The following is a 20,452-nucleotide window of genomic DNA, read 5'->3' as shown; positions in this document are numbered from 1 at the left end:
TAGATTTCCTTCAGACACCAAACAGGATTAACACCCTAACAAGGATTTAGTGCTTCATGGCTTACTTCTTGATTTCTTTTTTTTTGGTTAGTCAATGCCAAGCAGCTGTCGTAGGCAGCAGAAAGATTGGGCTCCTGGTTAATCGACTGCTCCATGTTTGTCCCCTTACTTGTGTTTTAGAGAAGGATGAGGCTGCAATTGAGAGCTCTGAGTACAATGCCACGTCAGTAGCTGATGTGGACAAGCGGGTGAAACGGCGGCTGCACATGGGTAAACCTTTTCTTCCACTTCCTTTGTTGTGCTAACGCTTGTGTCTGTTGTTTTTTTTAATATATCATCTTTGTGGTAAGGTCACAAATTAAAAGGTTTCTCATCTCCACCCTACTTAATGAATGTGACTTGCTTAATTATTTTCCTGTTTCCTGTTATGCCCCCCCTACCCCACCACCACCACCACCAAAACCAAAAAAAATGCTAATTACTGGGCTTTTAAGCAATTCCATCTATAATTGTTACTTCCCCTCAAATCCTCCCAAACATAAAACAGAAAGTTATATCAAAGAGGAGTGGGTAGTTGGAAAGTTCTAAACACACACAATCTGTACTTTGGATGCAGATAAAACAATAGTCATAAATTTTATTTCCAGTTTTTTTTAAAAAGGGATGAAAAATTAGTATAATTTGTGGCCTCCTTTTCTAAAATCACAATTTCACATATCTGTTGTATTTGAAACATTCAGTTGTATTGAATTGAGCCTCAAGGCTTATGGATACATCTGCTTGACTGACAGAAGGACACAGCCAGTAAGAGTCCAAGTAGATGCCTACAGCAGTATTATCATTGGTGTGATTTTACAAATGAAGTTTGCCCAAAATTCATAAAATATAACTGAGGTTTATTATGATCATGCCAATACTCGAGTGATGAGTCAGCAGCTGGTCAGCCAAAAGGGTCTGACCTTTTCCATTGCAAATTTTATTACGTCCTTCACCTGTCAATCAAGTAGTTATTTTTCTTTTTACATCTGCACTTTGTGCTTTCCAGAATTACCAATAGCCATAACCTAAGTTTTGATATTTGGATTTTTTTTGTGATCAAATATTCACAAGCCACAACAAATAAAGTCTTTGCATGAAACTATATTCTTCCTAGGCTCCTCTGCTAGCATGGATGCATTGTCATGATCACAGTGTGAAATTCAAAGAAGTAACAACAAATTAACTTGCGGCGTTCTCAATTAATACTCTAAATTAAAAGCAATTGTGGTATCACTCTCGAGTATTTGTTTTATACTTTGGTACTTATGTTGTTTATTTGAAGAACAGTAGATTTGAATACTTGGGATGCATTTGTTTCAGCTACGGAGCTACTCTGGTAGCTCGTGGTCATTTTAAAATCCATAGTATTGTCAGGAGGTGATACTCCTGTGGACAGTGCTGAAGGTAATGTCCTTGCTCTGTAGCATGCTTTGGAATATATTAATTGGGCTGACAGCAAGCAAAACGTATCTATTATATTTTTACAATAATCAACGTTTTGATTTTTCTCTGACCCCCTGATTTTGGTACCATTGAGTTACATTGAGTCTACAGCACAGAAAGAGGTCATTCAGCCCAACTGGTCTATGTCAGCGTTTATGCTTCACACGAGCCACCTCCCTTCCTACTTCATTTACCCCTATCTGCATTCCCGTCTATTCCTTTCTCCTTCGTGTGCTTATGTAGCTCCCCTTAAATGCATCTATGCTATTTGTCTCAACTACTCCTTGTGGTAGGGCGTTCCACATTCTTACCACTCTTTGGGTAAAGAAGTTTCTCCTGAATTCCCTATTGGATTTATTAGTGATTATCTTATATTGATGACCTGTAGTTTTGGACTCCCCCACGAGTGGAGACATTTTCTTTATGTCTGCCCTATCAAACCCTTTCATTATCTTAAAGACCGCTATCAGATCACCTCTCAGCCTTCACTTTTCTAGAGAAAAGAGCCCCAGCCTGTTTAGTCTTACCAGAACTGAGAGGATGTACTGATCAGGAATCAACCTTATGAATTTTTTAGAACCTTCATCAATGCCTGTATATCCTTTTTATAATATGGAGACTAGAATTGTTCACAGCACTCCCAAGTGTGGTCTCACCAAGGTTCTGTACAAATTTAACATAACTTCTCTGCTTTTCAATTCTATCCCTCCAGATATGAACCCTAGTGCTTGATTTGCCTTTTTTATGGCCTTATTAACCTGCGTCACTACTTTTAGTGATTTGTGTATCTGTACCCCGATTTTCCTTCGCCCCTCTACCCTATTTAGACACTTATCCAAGAATATGTGGCCTCCTTATTCTTCCTACTAAAATGCACCACCTCGCACTTATCTATATTGAAATTCATTTGCCAATTATACACCCATTCTGCAGGTTTATTAATGTCTTCTTGCATTTTACCACATTCTTCCTTTTTTATTAATGAGACCCCCCCAATTTGGTGTCGTCTGCAAATTTTGAAATTGTACTTCCAATTCCCGAGCCCAAATCATATAAATTGTGAACAACAGTAGTTCCAGCACTGATCCCTGTGGAACACCACTTCCCACCTTTTGCCAGTCTGAGTAGCTACCCTTAACCCCTACTCTGTTTTCTGTTTTGTAGCCAGCTTGCTATCCATTCTGCTACCTGTCCCCTGACTCCACATACTCTGACCTTAGGCATGAGTCCACTGTGCGGTACCTTATCGAAGGCCTTTTGAAAATCCAAAAATATTACAACTACTGCACTACTCTTGTCTACTCTTTCTGTTACTTCTTCAAAGAATTCAATAAGGTTGGTCAAGCATGACCTTCCCTTGTGAAATCCGTGCTGACTACTCTCTTGTTATATTTTCATTTTCTAGATGTTTTTCTATTACATCTTTGAGTAAAGATTCCATTATCTTTCTGACCACTGATGTTAAGCTAACTGGTCTATAGTTTCCTAGACTTGTTGTATCTCCCTTTTTAAATATAGGAATAAAATTAGCTGTCCACTGGTCCTCTGGCACTATTCTAGTGAATGTTTATGTGTATGTAATAGTGCCTCTGTTATCTCTTCCCTAACTACTTTTAATATGCGTGGATGCAATCCATCCAGACATGGGGCTTTATCCTCTCTAAGATTAATTAGTTTATCAATTATATCTCCCTTTTCTATCTGAACATAAGAACATAAGAAATAGGAGCAGGAGTAGGCCAATGGGCCCCTCGAGCCTGCTCCGCCATTCAATAAGATCATGGCTGATCTGATCCTAACCTCAAATCTAAATTCATGTCCAATTTCCTGCCCGCTCCCCGTAACCCCTAATTCCCTTTACTTCTAGGAAACTGTCTATTTCTGTTTTAAATTTATTCAATGTTGTAGCTTCCACAGCTTCCTGGGGCAGCAAATTCCACAGACCTACTACCCTCTGAGTGAAGAAGTTTCTCCTCATCTCAGTTTTAAAAGAGCAGCCCCTTATTCTAAGATTATGCCCCCTAGTTCTAGTTTCACCCATCCTTGGGAACATCCTTACCGCATCCACCCGATCAAGCCCCTTCACAATCTTATATGTTTCAATAAGATCGCCTCTCATTCTTCTGAACTCCAATGAGTAGAGTTCCAATCTACTCAACCTCTCCTCATATGTCCGCCCCCTCATCCCCGGGATTAACCGAGTGAACCTTCTTTGTACTGCCTCGAGAGCAAGTATGTCTTTTCTTAAGTATGGAGACCAAAACTGTATGCAGTATTCCAGGTGCGGTCTCACCAATACCTTATATAACGACAGCAATACCTCCCTGTTTTTATATTCTATCCCCCTAGCAATAAACACCAACATTCCATTGGCCTTCTTGATCACCTGCTGCACCTGCATACTAACTTTTTGATTTTCTTGCACTAGGACCCCCAGATCCCTTTGTACTGCAGTACTTTCCAGTTTCTTGCCATTAAGATAATAACTTGCTCTCTGATTTTTCCTGCCAAAGTGCATAACCTCACATTTTCCAATATTGTATTGCATCTGCCAAATCTCCGCCCACTCAACCAGCCTGTCTATATCCCCTTGTAGGTTTTTTATGTCCTCCTCACTCTCTACTTTCCCTCCCATCTTTGTATCGTCTGCAAACTTTGATGTGTTACACTCGGTCCCCTCCTCCAAATCATTAATATAGATTGTAAAGAGTTGGGGACCCAGCACCGACCCCTGCGGAACACCACTGGCTATTGGTTGCCAGTCCGAGAATGAACCATTTATCCCAACTCTCTGCTTCCTGTTAGATAACCAATCCTCCACCCATGCCAGAATATTACCCCCAATCCAGTGATTCTTTATCTTGAGCAATAATCTTTTATGTGGCACCTTGTCGAATGCCTTCTGGAAGTCTAAATACACTACGTCCACTGGTTCCCCTTTATCCACCCTGTACGTTATGTCCTCAAAGAACTCAAGCAAATTTGTCAGACATGACTTCCCCTTCATAAAGCCATGCTGACTTTGTCCTATTAAATTATGTTTATCCAAATGTTCTGCTACTGTCTCCTTAATAATAGACTCCAAAATTTTACCCACCAAAGATGTTAGTCTAACTGGTCTATAATTTCCAGCCTTCTGCCTACTACCTTTTTTAAATAAGGGTGTTACATTAGCAGTTTTCCAATCTGCCGGGACCTTTGCCGAGTCCAGAGAATTTTGGAAAATTATTACCAAAGCATCCACAATCCCTACTGCCGCTTCCCTCAAGACCCTAGGATGTAAGCCATCAGTTCCAGGGGATTTATCCGCCTTGAGTCCCATTAATTGAAATGTCATCATACCTTCTGTTGATCTCGTTTTCTAATGTTTGTACCCATCTTGTAAGTCTCTCTGGTAAATACTGAGGCAAAGTAATTATTCAGTATTTCGCTGTCATTACCTGCGAGTTTATCTTGCACATCCCTTAGTGGCCCTATCAACTATCCTGATTTTTCTTTTGTTATTTATGTGTCTGTAGAATACTTTGCTATTTCTTTTTATATTCCTTGATAATTTAATTTCTTAGTTCCTCTTTGCTTTCCTAATTTTTTTTGACACCCTTCCTAACCTCTTCGTACACCTTTTTGTCATCCTCTCCTTTATTGCCTATGTACTTAGCGTACGCCTTTTTTAAGTTTCAATTTTGCCCTTATCTCTTTATTCATCCGTGGTGTTTCAATATTGACTCATCTGTTCTTGTTTCTCAGAGGAATATATTTCTCCTGAACTCTCTTGATCACCATTTTAAATATTTCCCACTGCTGTTCTATCTCTTTGTCTGTCAAAATTTTTTCCTCGTTTACCTTCCCTAGTTCCATTCTCAGCCCCTCAAAATTAAGTTTTTTCCAATCTATTACTTTGGTCTTTGTCTTACTTATGTCTTTCTCAATCATTATTTTAAACCTTATTATGTTATGATCGCTATTGCCTAGATGTTCCCCTATGCTTACTTCTTTTATATGCTCCAGTTCATTTCCATTGCTATTTCCAGCAGTGATTCCTCTCTTAGGCTTTTCACATACTGGGTAAGAAAGGAGGTGACTAAAGTAGTGGACAGGGGTATGTCTATGGATGTTGTTTATATGGACTTCCAGAAGGCATTCGATAAAGTCCCTCATAAAGAGACTGTTAGCTAAAGTTGAAGCTCATGTAATTGGAAGGCAAATTATTGACCTGGTTAAGAAATTAGCTGAGTGGCATGAGACAGAGAGTAGGGATAATGGTAAGGTACTCAAATTGGCAGGATGTGACTGATGGTGTCCCATAGGGATCTGTGCTGGGGCCTCAACTATTCATTGTATTTATTAATGACTTAGATGATGGGATAGAGAACCACATATCCAAATTTGCTGATGACACAAAGATAGGCAGCATTATAAGCAGTGTAGATGAAAGCATAAAATTACAGAGAATTGTTAATAGTTTAAGTGAATGGGCTAAATTGTGGCAAATGGATTTCAATGTAGGCAAGTGTGAGGTCATCCACTTTGGACCTAAACAGGATAGATCAGAGTACTTTCTAAATGGTGAAAAGCTCGAAACAGTGGAGGTCCAAAGAGACTATGGGGTCCATGTGCATAGATTGTTAAAATGTCATTGTCAGGTACATAAAATATTCAAAAAGGCTAATGGAATGCTGGCCTTTATATCTAAAGGACTAGAATACAAGGGGATAGGAGTTATGCTACAGCTATACAAAGCCCTGGTTAGACCACACCTGGAGTACTGTGCTCAGTTCTGGGCGCCGCACCTTAGGAAGGATATATTGACCTTGGAGGGAGTGCAGCATAGATTTACTAGAATGATACCTGGACTCCAAGGGTTAAATTACGAGGAAAGATTACACAAACTAGGGCTGTATTCCCTGTAATTTAGAAGATTAAGGGGTGATTTCATTGAAGTTTTCAAGATATTAAAGGGAACTGATAGCGTGGATAGAGAGAAACTATTTCCGTTGGTTGGGAAGTCTAAGACTAGGGGACATAGCCTAAAAATTAGTGCCAGGTCTTTCAGGAGTGAAGTTAGAAAACACTTCTACAGGCAAAGGGTGGTAGAAGTTTGGAACTCTCTTCTGCAAACGGCAGTTGATGCTAGGTCAATTGTTAATTTTAAATCTGAAATTGATAATATCTTTGGTTAACAAAAAACTAAGGGATATGGGGCTAAAGCGGGTATATGGAGTTAGGTCACAGATCAGCCATGATCTCATTGAATGGCAGAGCATGCTCGAGGGGCCAAATGGCCTACTCCTGCTCCTATCTCTTATGTTCTAACAGGCTTGAGGGGCTAAATAGCCTACACTTCCTATGTTCCCATGATTCATGTACGCACTGTAAAGAGTCCATTCCCCTTTCCCCTCTCCCTACCTCTTGCCAGTTTATTTGGGGGTAATTGAAATCTCCCATGATTATTATTCAATGTTTTTTACTCATTTCATAGATTTGCCTACATATTTCATCCTCCACTTCCCTTCCACTATTAGGCAGTCTGTAAAATATGCCTATTAATGTGATCGATCCCTTGTGATCTTCTGTCTCAATCCATATGGTTCTGTTTCTATCTTAATATTACTTATGTCCCTGTTTTCAATTGCCATTATGTTGTCTCTAATTAGTACAGCTATTCCACCTCCTTCACCTTCCTTATCTATCCTTTCTAAATACATTATATCCTGCAATATTTAACTGCCAGTCCTGTTTATTTTGTCGCCATGTTTCAGTTATCCCTCGTACATCTAGCTCCTGGCTACAAATTGTTGCCTCCAGTTCCCCCGTTTTGTTTTAAATGCTGTGCATATTGCTGTACAGGCAATTTATTTTGTTTTTAATAATTGTTCCCCTCACTTTATTTTTAACGGTCATTTTGTTCTTGTGTTCTATGACTGTATTTGTTCCCTGACCGTTTGTTACCTTTGTTCCAAACCTTGGTCTGACCTTCACTCTCCCCTCCTATTTCTTTTACCTTCAGACTTACGTTATTTTCACCAGATCCCCCCCCCCCCCACCCCGTCTTACTAGTTTAAAGTCCTATCGACAGCCCTATTTATCCTTTCCGCTAGGACACTGGTCCCATTCCGGTTCAGGTGGAGCCTGTCCCAGCGGTACAGCTCTTTTCTATCCCAGTACTGGTACCAGTGTCCCATGAAATGGATCCCCTCCTTCCCACATTAGTCTTTCAGCCACCAGATTTAATTAAACTTTCCACTATTTCAAAATCCTGGTAATTGTGAAATCTCTCTGCTCTGCATGAGTTCTGATGAAACTAAATGTCAGCAGTAAGGATGTGACCTCAGCATTTCCTTGTGATCATGATTTTTCTTGTTTCCCAAACAAAAATTAAGCAACTTACAACCTGAAAAATTAATCTGTTGAATTGCTTCCAGATTTCAGACATTATCTTTCAAAATGTTTCTTTGTGTTTTTCCCTCCAGTTCAAGAGACTGTACCCTATGACTTGTCTCGTGAACTGCCTTCCTAATCTCAATAGTACTGTACTGTGGAGCAGCACGGTGTTAAGTTTAGCATATAACTTTTACTGTTCTCTGTGGAATTGAAATAACACGGTTTTTTGTTATCCAGAAAGTGGTGAAAACAAAGAGCAGATGAATAGTAAGCAACAACAGTCATTCTTTCCCAAATGATGTGATTTCTACTTTGTGCCTTCCTTGAGAGTACCCCTCGCTTTCAGATAGCTTATACTTGTGAAACTAGGCATGTCTATGTGCAGTGAGGAAAAAAGTATTATTAGGTCTTTTTTTTTAAACTGGCCCAATTCCAAAAAGTACCAATATTAACTCTTGGGAAGATCTCCACTGTCAGTCTTCAAAGGTAGTTAATGGTATTTTCACCAAAAGACAATTATTTATTTAGCGTGTGCAGACTCGGCATATAATTTCAGCTAAAAAAGGATGAGGGCATGTGGTTCGAGACCTGTACTTACTGCAGTAGTTTTCATTTTTTTTGTTTGGGGGACCCTTACAAATATTGAGAAACTCCTAGGGATCTCCCCTCCCTGTAAAACCTGGCCTATTTTCATTCCATTGATTTCAGCTATCCAAAATACAACAGTGTTAGCATTGCAGAAAATATTTTTTTCTATTTATAGAAAAGAAACAATGTGCTAATAAATCAATAAATACGGAAAAAATGTAGTGTAGGGAATTCTCAAAACACTGTGCTCATAGAGTCCTCTATGCCCAGATCCAGACGGATGGAACTGATGACCTCAGACTCCTTGGGATCCCCTTGTGGACCCCGGCTTGAAATCCTTTGGCTTAGAAAGATGCAGAACCCACAGTTTCATGTTGCTGTCCAGCCAGGGAAAGTAGAGTTCTCTGCACACATACACAAAAGCCTATGTCTTTATACCCTTACATCTAGATGCTGGTTGACTACCAATCATAAAGAATCAATCATAAAGAACAATAATTTTCATTCTTAAAGAACAAGAAGTTCGCTCTTACCCATAAAAGATAAAAATTTAAGTTAAAGAAGTTTCCAGAACCCTTGACACGGTTGCACGTGATTTGCCTGAAGTCAATTTGGGTGACTTTGGACCAGATTTATGTTGCAAAACTGAAACCACTTTGCAACAATGCAAAACGGGTAGCAGAGCAGGCCAATTCTTCAAACATATGAACATAGACACAGCTTTTATTTCTCACTGAAGGTTCCCTCATTTATCCCAGTAGATCCAGTATCAATTATCAATGGCAATGTGCTCAGGAGTGCATAATATTGCACTTTGCCACTTTATAACTTAAAATCCAATAGTTTTATTGATATGATTGTTAATGTATAATTAACACACATACATACATACACACACGTGTGAATATATATATAGCTACAATATTTGAAAGATGATCTTTTATTGCTTCTCACTATTCTCAAATAATGACTATGGAAACCTTACAAATTAACCTCAACTAACTACTAAGTTTAGCAGAGTATATATAAGTATAATATATCTGTAAACCTAGTTTCAAAATGGTGAAAATACATCTGTAAGTTTCATCAGACTCTTAAAACGCTGAAAAAAATGCCCAAACAGCAGCAACCAGGCTATTTCACACACGAATCTAAAAGTTTTTCAATTTAGCTTAAAATCTAAAATATTTTTTTTTGTTTAAGCTAAGATGCTATCGTAAAATCATTGCAACTCTGACCAAATTAGGTTCCCAGAGCTGCAACAGCCATGTTTTCTATTGTGAGCCCATGAATAGGGCATCAGGCTCACTTTCTCTCACTGTATGGTGAGTCACTTTTTAAAAAAAACTGGAATGTTCTGTTAGTACTGGGAAATTTCAATGACACAGCTTGTAGTGAATTCAGTGACCTTAATTGTGCCCTCCCACTCATTTTAAACTCTTTTTAGTTGAAGAAAGTTTGAAGTGGACAAAACCCAGATGCCTCTTGCTTGTAATTCAGCAAGAGCAGACTGTACAGTCTTGTCAAATTGATGTATGTACTTTAGTCTCTATTAAACAAATTAGTTTAGCGGTATTAACTATCTCTGAAAGTAAAATTTTGACACTCAGTTTTTCTCGGTTTTCATTTTTCTACAGTATTGAAACAAAGAGCTTTCGCTAGTTAATTAACCTAAATTTAAGGTTAATTTGTATGGTTTCCATCGTCATTATTTGAGAATGGTGTGAAATGATCAAAGATCATCTTTCAAATATTGTGTAGCCCTCTTAAGAATCACCATTTTAATTTCAAAATGCTGACAATAGGAATGAAAATGATTAGACCCCTATTTTATGGTGCAGCAATCACTGCTCCTTTGTTAAGTGCGTGACATCATCGAGATGGCTGAAGTATGAATGGAAGAAGATAAAACTCATCTTTTATCATTTTGAAATTTGTGCTGTGACAGATATTTTAAAAAAGGAAATCGAGTGGCACAGTGCATTCGAGCGCTTTTCTTTCACCTCTAGAACCAAGGCTCGAATTGAGCCCTGCCGAAGGGATAAAGGCTTTCTGTTAGCCTTCACGGGTCAGACAAGAAATGAGTTATGTCCTGAATTCAGCACTAATTGGTAATAATACTTCAGTCTCGTACTGAGCGAGGTTCCAAGCATGAAGAGAATAGAGGTTCCATGTTGATTTGATAACAGACACTTCTGAATCCACACAATCAGTGTTAGCACACATTGTAGCGAAACACAGCACTGAATCTGACTCAAGCCACCATTTGTTCCAAGAAGGCTCGAAATTGTTAATGGGTGCAACATGATAAAGAATATTAAAAAGCTCCTGCACTTACATCCCTTAACTTGATGAAAACACATGTGTATGTGTGTGTGTAAAGAATTGGAGGAGAAAAGTTTGTCAAACAGTGTTCTCAGTAAAACTGAAAAGAAAACACTCATTTTACAATATCTCAGTCGCTGCATTTATTCACTGATGCTCGAGAGTCTGCTCTCTCGCAGATCAGTGGGTTTGCTGAGCTGGGGCAGCCCAATAGCAGGGGCAGCCATGCAGTGGGAATGGAATATGATGCCATCTCTTATGATGGCAACGCTTCTGTTAACTTGTCACCCATCTCTCCACCCCTCAATCGAATGCTTGCCCTGGTGCTAGAAAGCAAACTGGGTCAGACTGCCCCAGCAGGTGACGAGTTGTCCCAGTCTGCAGATGGGTCCATTCACCCACAAGCTTCTAGGGCTCACTGACCATCAGCATCTCTCTTGTGAACCCTTGAATAAGCCACAGCAATCTTCCTCCTCCCATGTTGCAGCCACTAGGTGGAGGGGGGGCACCTCGTTGAAGGACTAAAGTAGATTGAAGAGCATTACTGGCATTAGGGGCTCACACCAGCATGAGAAATGTTTAGTAAGCCTTTTGTTTGAAATCTTTGTGTGCAGAGAGTGTTCCTGTATTAATTAGTGTTCTTGCAATGTTAGATGACATGACTATTGGGATGTATGTTGGACGGGACTGCTGATGTAGCATGGTGCTGATTTTTCTTCTGATGGCTTGGGGTGGGCACCACTGATTTCCACCCCCCACCCCCCACCACCCCTCCACTTCCAGACATGGCCTTTGCACTCGGAGTTATGCAGTTGACTCCATCCCCACCAGGGTCTTCCTGCAACATCGGACTTATGGCTTGCTTGGCCACATTTCTGGTGGAGCCAACCAGTCAGAATCTCAGCTCCATAGAATTTAAAGCATAGAAGGTGTACATTCAGCTCATCATGCCAGTGCTGCTGTTGGCTCTTCAATTAAAACTTAGATAAACTAAGTTCCCTGTCCTTTCTCCATATCTTTTTATATTCTTGGAAAAACCCTTATCCAAAATTCCTTTTCAGTGATGTTACAGTTTCTGCCTCAGTAGCTACTTATGGTAAAGCATTTCAGGTTTTAATAATCCCCTTTGTGGAAAAAAAAACACTTCCTCCTTCATTTTTCTAGTGGTAATCCTGAGTTAATGTCCCTTGTTGTTGACTTGTCAACCAGTGAATTTTTTCACTGTTTACCCTCTCCATACTTTTAAACCTTTATTGGACCCTCCCTCTCCCTCCCCTTAACCTCCTCTGTTCTGTGGGAGTTAACAAATCACCAGCATAACTGTTGGTTCTTCTATTCCCAGTCTTATCAAACTAAGTTAGTGATGCTACAAAACCAACAGGATTTGCATCCACCCATAGTTTGGATATTGTAACGCGGTTCGGGTTAAATCCCTAGTAGGCTTCTTACCTCAGCAATGCTTTATGCTGGAGGTGCCTTCTTGATAGGCTCTTTGGGTCTGTTGGTACACCATCTTCTCCAAATACCAAATCAAAAAGTTGAAGTTCTCCTAACTCAGTTCACATTTTGGATGAGTGGGCATCAGACCTTTTCCTTTTCATCAAGGTCCTTAATTGAGCTTGGTGTTCCACTTGACACTAAAGCGTTACCTGACACACACCAGTCTCTTGTAATGCCTTCCGTTGCATGTTTGATAACTTTTTGGAATGTATTGGCTGCAGATAAGACCCCAAATTTCAGTCTTTTATGCACTGTTTGAGAACAATTTGAGTGGAGACTGTAATGATATAACAGCTCTTTGACCTGAATTCAATCTGGTAAAGAGAGAGAGAGAGAATCGGTGTCAGTCGTGGCTCAATAGTAACACTCTGATCTCTGAATCAGAAAGTTATGGGTTCAAGTCCCACTGCAGAGACTTGAGCACGTAATCCAAGCTGACACTTTAGTGTAGTACTGAGTGAGTGCTGCACTGTCGGAGATGCAGTCTTTCAGATGAGATGAGATCCTGCCTTATCTTCTCAGGTGGGTGTAAAAGATCCCATGGCACTAGTTCAAGAAGAGCAGGAAAGTTTTCCCAGTGGCCTGGCCAATATTTTTCCTCTACCCCACTCTATCACTTACGATTAGCAACTGTAATTCTTGTGCTAGCTATAGGCTAAGAAGAAATCCAGCATTACCCTTCATGAAATATGTTGCTGCCTTTATCGTTCTTGTGAACTTATTGAGCTCTAACAGAGATGCGTCAGAATCATCGTCACTGAAATTTTCTGTAGTCTCGGCCTTGATCCAGCATTTGGCTTAATTTACATGAAGTTGCACACGTCAGTAAGGTTTCTTGAGCACTCAGAAACAACCACTACTTCTATGGCTCACCTCAAATCTATCACAGAAGTTGTATCTTTACTTGGCATGAAGTTGACTTTTTGGTCTAATTTTTTTTATTAACAGAAGCAGATATTTCCCCTCTTATGAATTGCTATTAGCTTTGTCCTGTGAGATATTTACAATTTCGCAACATTTGCCCTTTTGTTTACTGCCCTGTTTCTATGGTTGTATCCTGGCTCTCTGCTTCTTGAACCATAAATTTTCACTCATTGTTGACATGATTTTTATTTTCTGGGCACTTGTGGCTATTCCCCACCACAGAATCATAGAATAGTTACAGCACAGAAGGAGGCCATTCGGCCTGTCGAGGCCATGCTGGCTCTCTGCAAGAGCAATCCAGTTAGACCCACTCCCCCGCCCTTTCCCTGTAGCCCTGCAATTTTTTTTTCCCTTCAAGTACTTATCCAATTCCCTTTTGAAAGCCACGATTGAATCTGCTTCCTCCACCTCCTCAGGCAGTGCATTCCAGATCTTATCCACTCGTGTTTAATAAAAAGTTTTCCCTCGTGTCGCCTTTTGGTTCTTTTGCCAATCACCTTAAGTCTATGTCCTCTGGCTCTTGACCCTTCCGCCTATGGGAACAGTTTCTCTCTATCTACTCTGTTAGACCCATCATGATTTTGAATACCTCTATCAAATCTCCTCTCCACCTTCTCTGCTCTAAGGAGAACAACCCCAACTTCTCCAGTCTATCCACGTAACTGAAGTCCTTCATCCCTGGAGCCATTCTAGTAAATCTCATCTGCACCATCTCTAAGGCCTTCACATCCTTCTGAAAGTGCGGTGCTCAGAACTGGACACAATACTCCAGTTGTGGCTGAACCAGTGTTTTATAAAGGTTAATCATAACTTCCTTGCTTTTGTTCTCTCTTCCTTTATTTATAAAGCCCAGGATCCCGTATGCTTTTTTAACTGCTTTCTCAACCTGCCCTGCCACCTTCAAAGATTTGTGCACATATACCCCCAGATCTCTCTGTTTGCACTTTTCTGCATTAAATTTCATCTGCCACGTGTCTGCCCATTCCACCAGCCTGTCTATATCCTCTTGAAGTCTATTACTATCCGCCTCACTGTTCACTACACTTCCAAGTTTTGTGTCATCTGCAAATTTTGAAATTGTGCCCTGTACACCCAAGTCCAAGTCATTACAATATATCAAAAAAGAGCAGTGGTCCTAGTACCGACCCCTGGGGAACATCACTGTATACCTCCCTCCAGTCCAAAAAACAACCATCCACCACTACTCTGTTTCCTGCCCCTTTTATTCCATGGGCTTCAACTTTGATGACAAGCCTAATCTAATATGTGACACTTTATCAAACGCCTTTTGGAAGTCCAAATACACCACATCAACTGCATTGCCCTCATCGACCCTCTCTGTTATCTCATCAAAAAACTCAATCAAGTTAGTTAAACACGATTTGCCTTTAACAAATCCGTGCTGACTTTCCTTAATTTATCTACACTCGTCCAAGTGACTATTAACTTTGTCCCGGATTATCGTTTCTAAAAGTTTCCCCGCCACCGAGTTTAAACTGACTGGCCTGTAGTTGCTGGGTTTATCCTTACACCCTTTTTTGAACAAGGGTATAACGTTTCCAATTCTCCAGTCCTCTGGCACCACCCCTGTATCTAAGGATGATTGGAAGATTATGGCCTGTACCTCCACAATTTGCACCCTTACTTCCCTCAGCAACCTAGGATGCATCCCATCTGGATCGGCTGACTTATCTACTTTAAGTACAGCTAGCCTTTCTAATACCTCCTCTTTATCAATTTTTTGCTCATCCAGTAACTCAACTGCCTCTTTTACTGTGACTTTGGCAGCATCTTCTTCCTTGGGAAAGACAGATGCAAAGTACTCATTTAGTACCTCAGCCATGCCCTCTGCCTCCATGCATAGATCTCCTTTTTGGTTCCTAATCGGCCCCACCCCTCCTCTTACTACCCGTTTACTATTTATATGTCTATAGAAGACTTTTGGATTCCCTGTTATGTTAGCCGCCAGCCTATTCTCATACTCTCTCTTTGCCCCTCTTATTTCCTTTTTCACTTCCCCTCTGAACTTTTTATATTCAGGCCAGTTCTCATTTGTATTATCAATCTGACATCTGTCATACCACCCTTTTTTCTGCTTCAACTTACTATCTATCTCTTTCGTCATCCATGGAGCTCTGGCTTTTGTTGCCCTACCTGTCCCCCTCATGGGAATGTATCTAGACTGTACTCGAACCATCTCCTCTTTAAAGGCCGCCAATCGTTCAATTACAGCTTTGCCTATCAATCTTTGATTCCAATTTACAGGGCCAGATCCGTTCTCATCCCATTGAAATTGGCCCTCCTCCAATTGAATATTTTTACTCTAGATTGCTCCTTGTCCTTTTCCATAACTAATCTAAACCTTATGATACTATGATCACTGTTCCCTAAATGTTCCCCCACTGACACTTGCTCCACTTGGCCCACCTCATTCCCCAGAACCAGATCCAGCAATGCCTCCTTCCTCGTTGGACCGGAAACATACTGGTCAAGAAAGCTCTCCTGAACACACTTCAAAAATTCCTCCCCCTTTTTGCCCTTTACACTATTACTATCCCAGTCTATATTAGGATAGCTGAAGCCCCCACTATCACTACGCTATGGCTCTTGCACCTCTCTGTAATTTCCCTACAAATTTGCTTCCACTATTTGGCGGCCTATAGAATATACGCAGTAGCGTAATGGCACCTCTTTTGTTTCTTAACCCTAACCAAATAGATTCAGTCCTTGACCCCTCCAGGACATCCTCCCTCGCCAGCACTACAATATTCTCCTTAATCAATACTGCCACCTCCCCCCACCCTTTCTTTCCTTCCCTATCTTTCCTCAACACCTTGTTTCCAACAATATTTAGTACCCAAACCTGCCCTTTTTTGAACCAGGTCTCCCTTATTAGACACTGAGTTAGACTTTTATGCCCCTTTATTTTGTTTTTTGTTGCTTAATATTTAACTTGTCAACAATAACCTTTGTCTCATTTTCCACACCTTCTGCCCATTTAACCACAGTAGTTCCAATAAGTTCAGATCACAGATTTTCTCAAGTTAATTGATAGAACTTCTTGGAAACCCAACCTTAGATAATTTATGTTTGGAGGTTACAATTTGCACTCTGGTTTTAACATTTCGCTGCGATAACTGCCTTAGTTATATAAAACACACTATTTCACATTCTGTTGAACAGGTGAAAATGGATTGCTTTGTAGTGTTTCTCCTGGACATTAAATACTTGGTTAGTCCTATTTTGGCACTATCATAAGCATCACTCTCCCTCGTAGTAGTCAGAGTATGAATAATTTCTTCTACGTTTTCCCCACTGTGATGTCAGAGTAGAGCACTTTTCTGCTCGGGTGCATTAATATATCTAATCAGTGATGCTTTAAACGTCCTTAGCCACTTCGATCAATGAATTTAAACTGGCAACATGGCAGAATGTGCATCATTGAGACTATATTGAAATTTGAAATTGTGTATCAAAACATTCTTTTCTCCTCTCACCTTTTTGGTTAGTCTGGTATCTAATATGCATAGGAAGCCATCACCATTTTTACACAGTTTGCAAAATACACTGCTGAGATATCTACACTAGTAGAATTTCTGTCTGCCCGATACAAAGTGCACCCTTTCTCCCCATAGGGACGCACTCCAAATAGGCAGCAATTAGCTTTGTGACCTCTAAATGTGTGCAGGACTACTGTTGGAATTTAACCAGCTAAAACCACACAGCTTCCCAGTAGAGAGCATTGGTAAGCTTTCCGCTGTTCATCCAGCTAACCATTGGACATAGGTTTCCAGGATTATCTGCAGTCAAGTGAAAAGAATCCCAGCACTTAGTGACAGGAACTCCTTCAGGTTCTGTTATTGGGAGATTGACTAGTTAATCATTGATAATGTCTTAGGTTGCTACAGACCTGCCTGGTTCAGGTATCAGATTACTGACTCTGCCACAGAAGGTTAACTTGGCTGCAAATTTCTGTCACCAATCATGTCATCTTGAAGTCACTTTGACCCCGAATAGACCCTGCTTAACCACCGCCCCCCCCCCCCCCACTTCCAGGGAAGACAGTAACTAGTTGGTTGTTAGACAATTTGGAAGCATGGGTTCGAGCCCTCATTGAGTCAACAACAGGTACCAGGAGTTTCTCACGAGCAGCATTGTGAGCAACAAACTCACCATAAAATGTCTAAGTGCATTGCCACCATCCTATTGGCCACAGTGAGGATACACAATATACTCTATGGGATGGTAGTTCCACCAGTTGGAAGTGCAGAACTTCAGCAGCTGCTGCTTGTCTCTCTGAAACTCATTTATAGTAAGCCTTGCAAAATAAGTATATGTCCTCGTGCCTGGCTGCCATTCAGTGCCTTCCAGCAGTATCAGAATGTTTTCATCTGGTATACAATGGACATCTGCCTTCTGGAAGGTCCTACAGAGGGCAGTTTGCATCATGTCAGCTACCTTGATGTTTTAGATATCCAAGGCTAGTATTGTGTACCAGGCTTACTCATTATCAAATGCTTAATCAAGTCCTGATGTCTATGCACTGTGAGGCTGACCTTGACTCCACAATACTTGGTGACAAATTGGTATAGGTTGAAGTTCTCCCTCCCTGCAGCCACTTCTCCTTTTTGCCCATGATAATGCTTTTAACATTCCTCATTGCCATATTGTGTAGCACTGTTATGAATAAAATTGAAGAAGAATCTTTTTACAGGATGACAGCCTTTCTGTATTTATTCCTGTTTCAACGACACACGTTCTAATTTGCTGACAACTTGCATATCAGCCAGGAATATACCTAACAAGTGACAGCATTACCTCCATGATTAGCTCTCTTTGCTCAATACATGTGCAATGAAATAATATAGGCCCAGAAATTGCTTAAAAACAAACAGTGAGCTCAACAGCACTCACCGTTGTTAGTGGCGAAATCGAGGAGCAAGTTCCGGCGTTCGCACATACACAGTAAAACGCCGAAATCTGGAACTTGCTCCATCTGGTTTGCCGGCGATGTGACAGCTTCAAATTAAAGATATATCGCTGGCTGCAATCAATGGACCAGCGCCAACTTGCTCTTCTGCCCAGCTGGAAAGTAACTAATAGCGCCACAAAACAGGTACGCTTAAAAATACCAGGTTTAGACTAAGTTTTAACAGTATGGTAAGTCTTAATGACTGCCAAACAACTAAAAATTAACTTTTATAAATGTGGAGTCTCATTACTCCTTATTTTAATAGTTTTTGGTCTTAAAAAAAAGTTTTGAAATTTTTTAAAAATGATTTTTTTTTTACTTTTTCCTTCTGTCTCTTATTTAATTCTATTATTTCTTATCCCCTCTTTTTCGCTGTCTATAACTGTTTTTATAAATGATTTTAGTGTTGTACCTTTCACTTGCTGGATTTTATGTTCCAGCCTGCAGAAAATGTTCGCAGCTTGTCCAAAATGCTGCAGTCTGATTGGTTATGGGGAGAGAGTGATCCTCTCACTTCTCCCATGGGTCCTAGCTAAAGCTGGAGCTAACGCTGGGCTCTTCTCAGCTTCCTATTAGAGGAATTGCACCCAGTAGAGACCGCGGAAAGTTAGAGGGTTAGTATAAATCTATGGAGCGGCGAGCACTGTTGCTCTGTTGCTCCGAGCAATTTCTGGGCCATTGTCTAAATACCATGGTGGCAGGGGGGTGGAGAGAAGCAATTCTGCTTAAACTTACTAAAAAAAAAGGATGTAATCTCTCTTAGTGATATATTTCAGATAAAAGACATTTCCAGCTGGAATATTGCATCAACTCAACTTCTTAGAATGTTCTTTAATGGTTGACCATCATTAGTTAGTTCATTTGATACTAAGGGGCCTATTTTATAAGGACTAATAGCACAGGCGATAGTTTGGATCTGTAAGAGCTTCTTTCAAACAGAGCATTTTTTTTACATTATTCAACTTTAAATATTTAAATTATGATACAATGAAGCACCTTAGCACCAAGGTCGTCATTTTTCACACCAATGGTAGGGAGCAATGGCTTTCCACACCACTGCTAAACTTGAGGGCATGCCACCCTCACACCGACACTTAATTTTAAATCAGGCTTCTATGTATTTAATGTTAAAGAAAATGCACTGAATAGTTTTAAGAAACCCCTATTTAAAAACCAATATGAGAATTTGATAGTGTTCCACTAGAGATTTTGCCATTGTCATAGAATATACATTGCATTGCTTTAACCAATATCAAATAGGAAAGGTATTAGCTGGACCCCATCCTTCCCATACACATGAGTACAAATTGCTTACACTGCCACTGAAAACATTAATTCAATTCCAAAATTGCATTTGTGCCATTTAATGGCACTGAATCTGTGTTTATATCAGCAAGATTCCACCCAAAAGATCAGGTCCTGAATTTCCTTTTAATGTATACCATGTGTTATAACATCTATCGAGAATAAATTTCAATAGTTTTGTTGCTTAAGAAAAAAAGTAAAGCTGTATTGGTGGATCATTTCACAAATGCACTGCCTAATGCAGAACCAGGCTACACAAACAAAGAAAAAGAAGGTCCCCAGTTTGATTCCAGTATGGCTGGAAGGCAGTAGTGCACTACAATTGGCATCAGTTCTCCTGGGCTATGAAGGAAAAGATTAGCTGGAGTCCTGCTCTAGTCTTTATCCCATGGTCCCTGCTGGAAATTACTTGTGTGTGGACTTTGGGTGGTGATGGGATGGGATTGGTCCTACATTCAAGGGTCATAGGTGAACAAGATCCTCTTGAGTGAAGTACCTGAGAGCTGCCAGCACCTGTGGAACTGTACTCCAGTATGAGGCAGCATTTTCAAGAAAAGAGGGAAAAATAGAATTTTTTTTACATCTTAAAAGAAATAAAACTGCAGTGCACAATGTTGTACACCACACAAAACATTTTCCTTCTAATTTATTTTTTAAACGAAAATCACTTTTGTTCTTGTCATGTTGATACGAGACTTCCAAGGATTAAAAGGTAATGGAATTTATTGTCCTGTGTGTTCTGAAGTACAAGACAGTCTGATATTTCTGAAGCTCAAAGACGCATTCCATGTTGAATTTATTCCTGACAGAAACATGTGCTGTGAATAATGGAGGCTGCGATCGTACATGCAAAGACACCGCTACAGGAGTCCGGTGTAGTTGTCCTGTTGGATTCACACTGCAGCCTGATGGGAAAACATGCAAAGGTCAGTTCCTGTTTGCTTTGTAATGCATCATCAGTCTTCAATGGTTTTT

The 20,452-nt window shown here is 40.2% G+C and overlaps 1 protein-coding gene across 4 annotated transcripts in view; it reads left to right on the top strand.

The window, feature by feature from the left end:
• Positions 1–20,452, top strand: part of scube1 (signal peptide, CUB domain, EGF-like 1) — a 288,050-nt gene that overhangs the window by 168,492 nt on the left and 99,106 nt on the right. For 3 of the 4 annotated variants that reach the window (XM_067999790.1, XM_067999793.1, XM_067999794.1), the window contains 2 exons: positions 181–270; positions 20,287–20,403. In XM_067999790.1, the coding sequence (XP_067855891.1) occupies positions 181–270; positions 20,287–20,403 (207 nt within the window). The remainder of the gene's footprint in view (positions 1–180; positions 271–20,286; positions 20,404–20,452) is intronic. The other variant, XM_067999791.1, reaches the window with a different exon arrangement.

The sequence above is a fragment of the Heptranchias perlo genome, chromosome 18 (assembly GCF_035084215.1).
Source record: "Heptranchias perlo isolate sHepPer1 chromosome 18, sHepPer1.hap1, whole genome shotgun sequence".
Classification (NCBI taxonomy): domain Eukaryota; kingdom Metazoa; phylum Chordata; class Chondrichthyes; order Hexanchiformes; family Hexanchidae; genus Heptranchias; species Heptranchias perlo.
The sequence above is the reverse complement of the archived record's forward strand: the minus strand, read 5'-3'. Positions and strand labels throughout refer to the sequence as shown.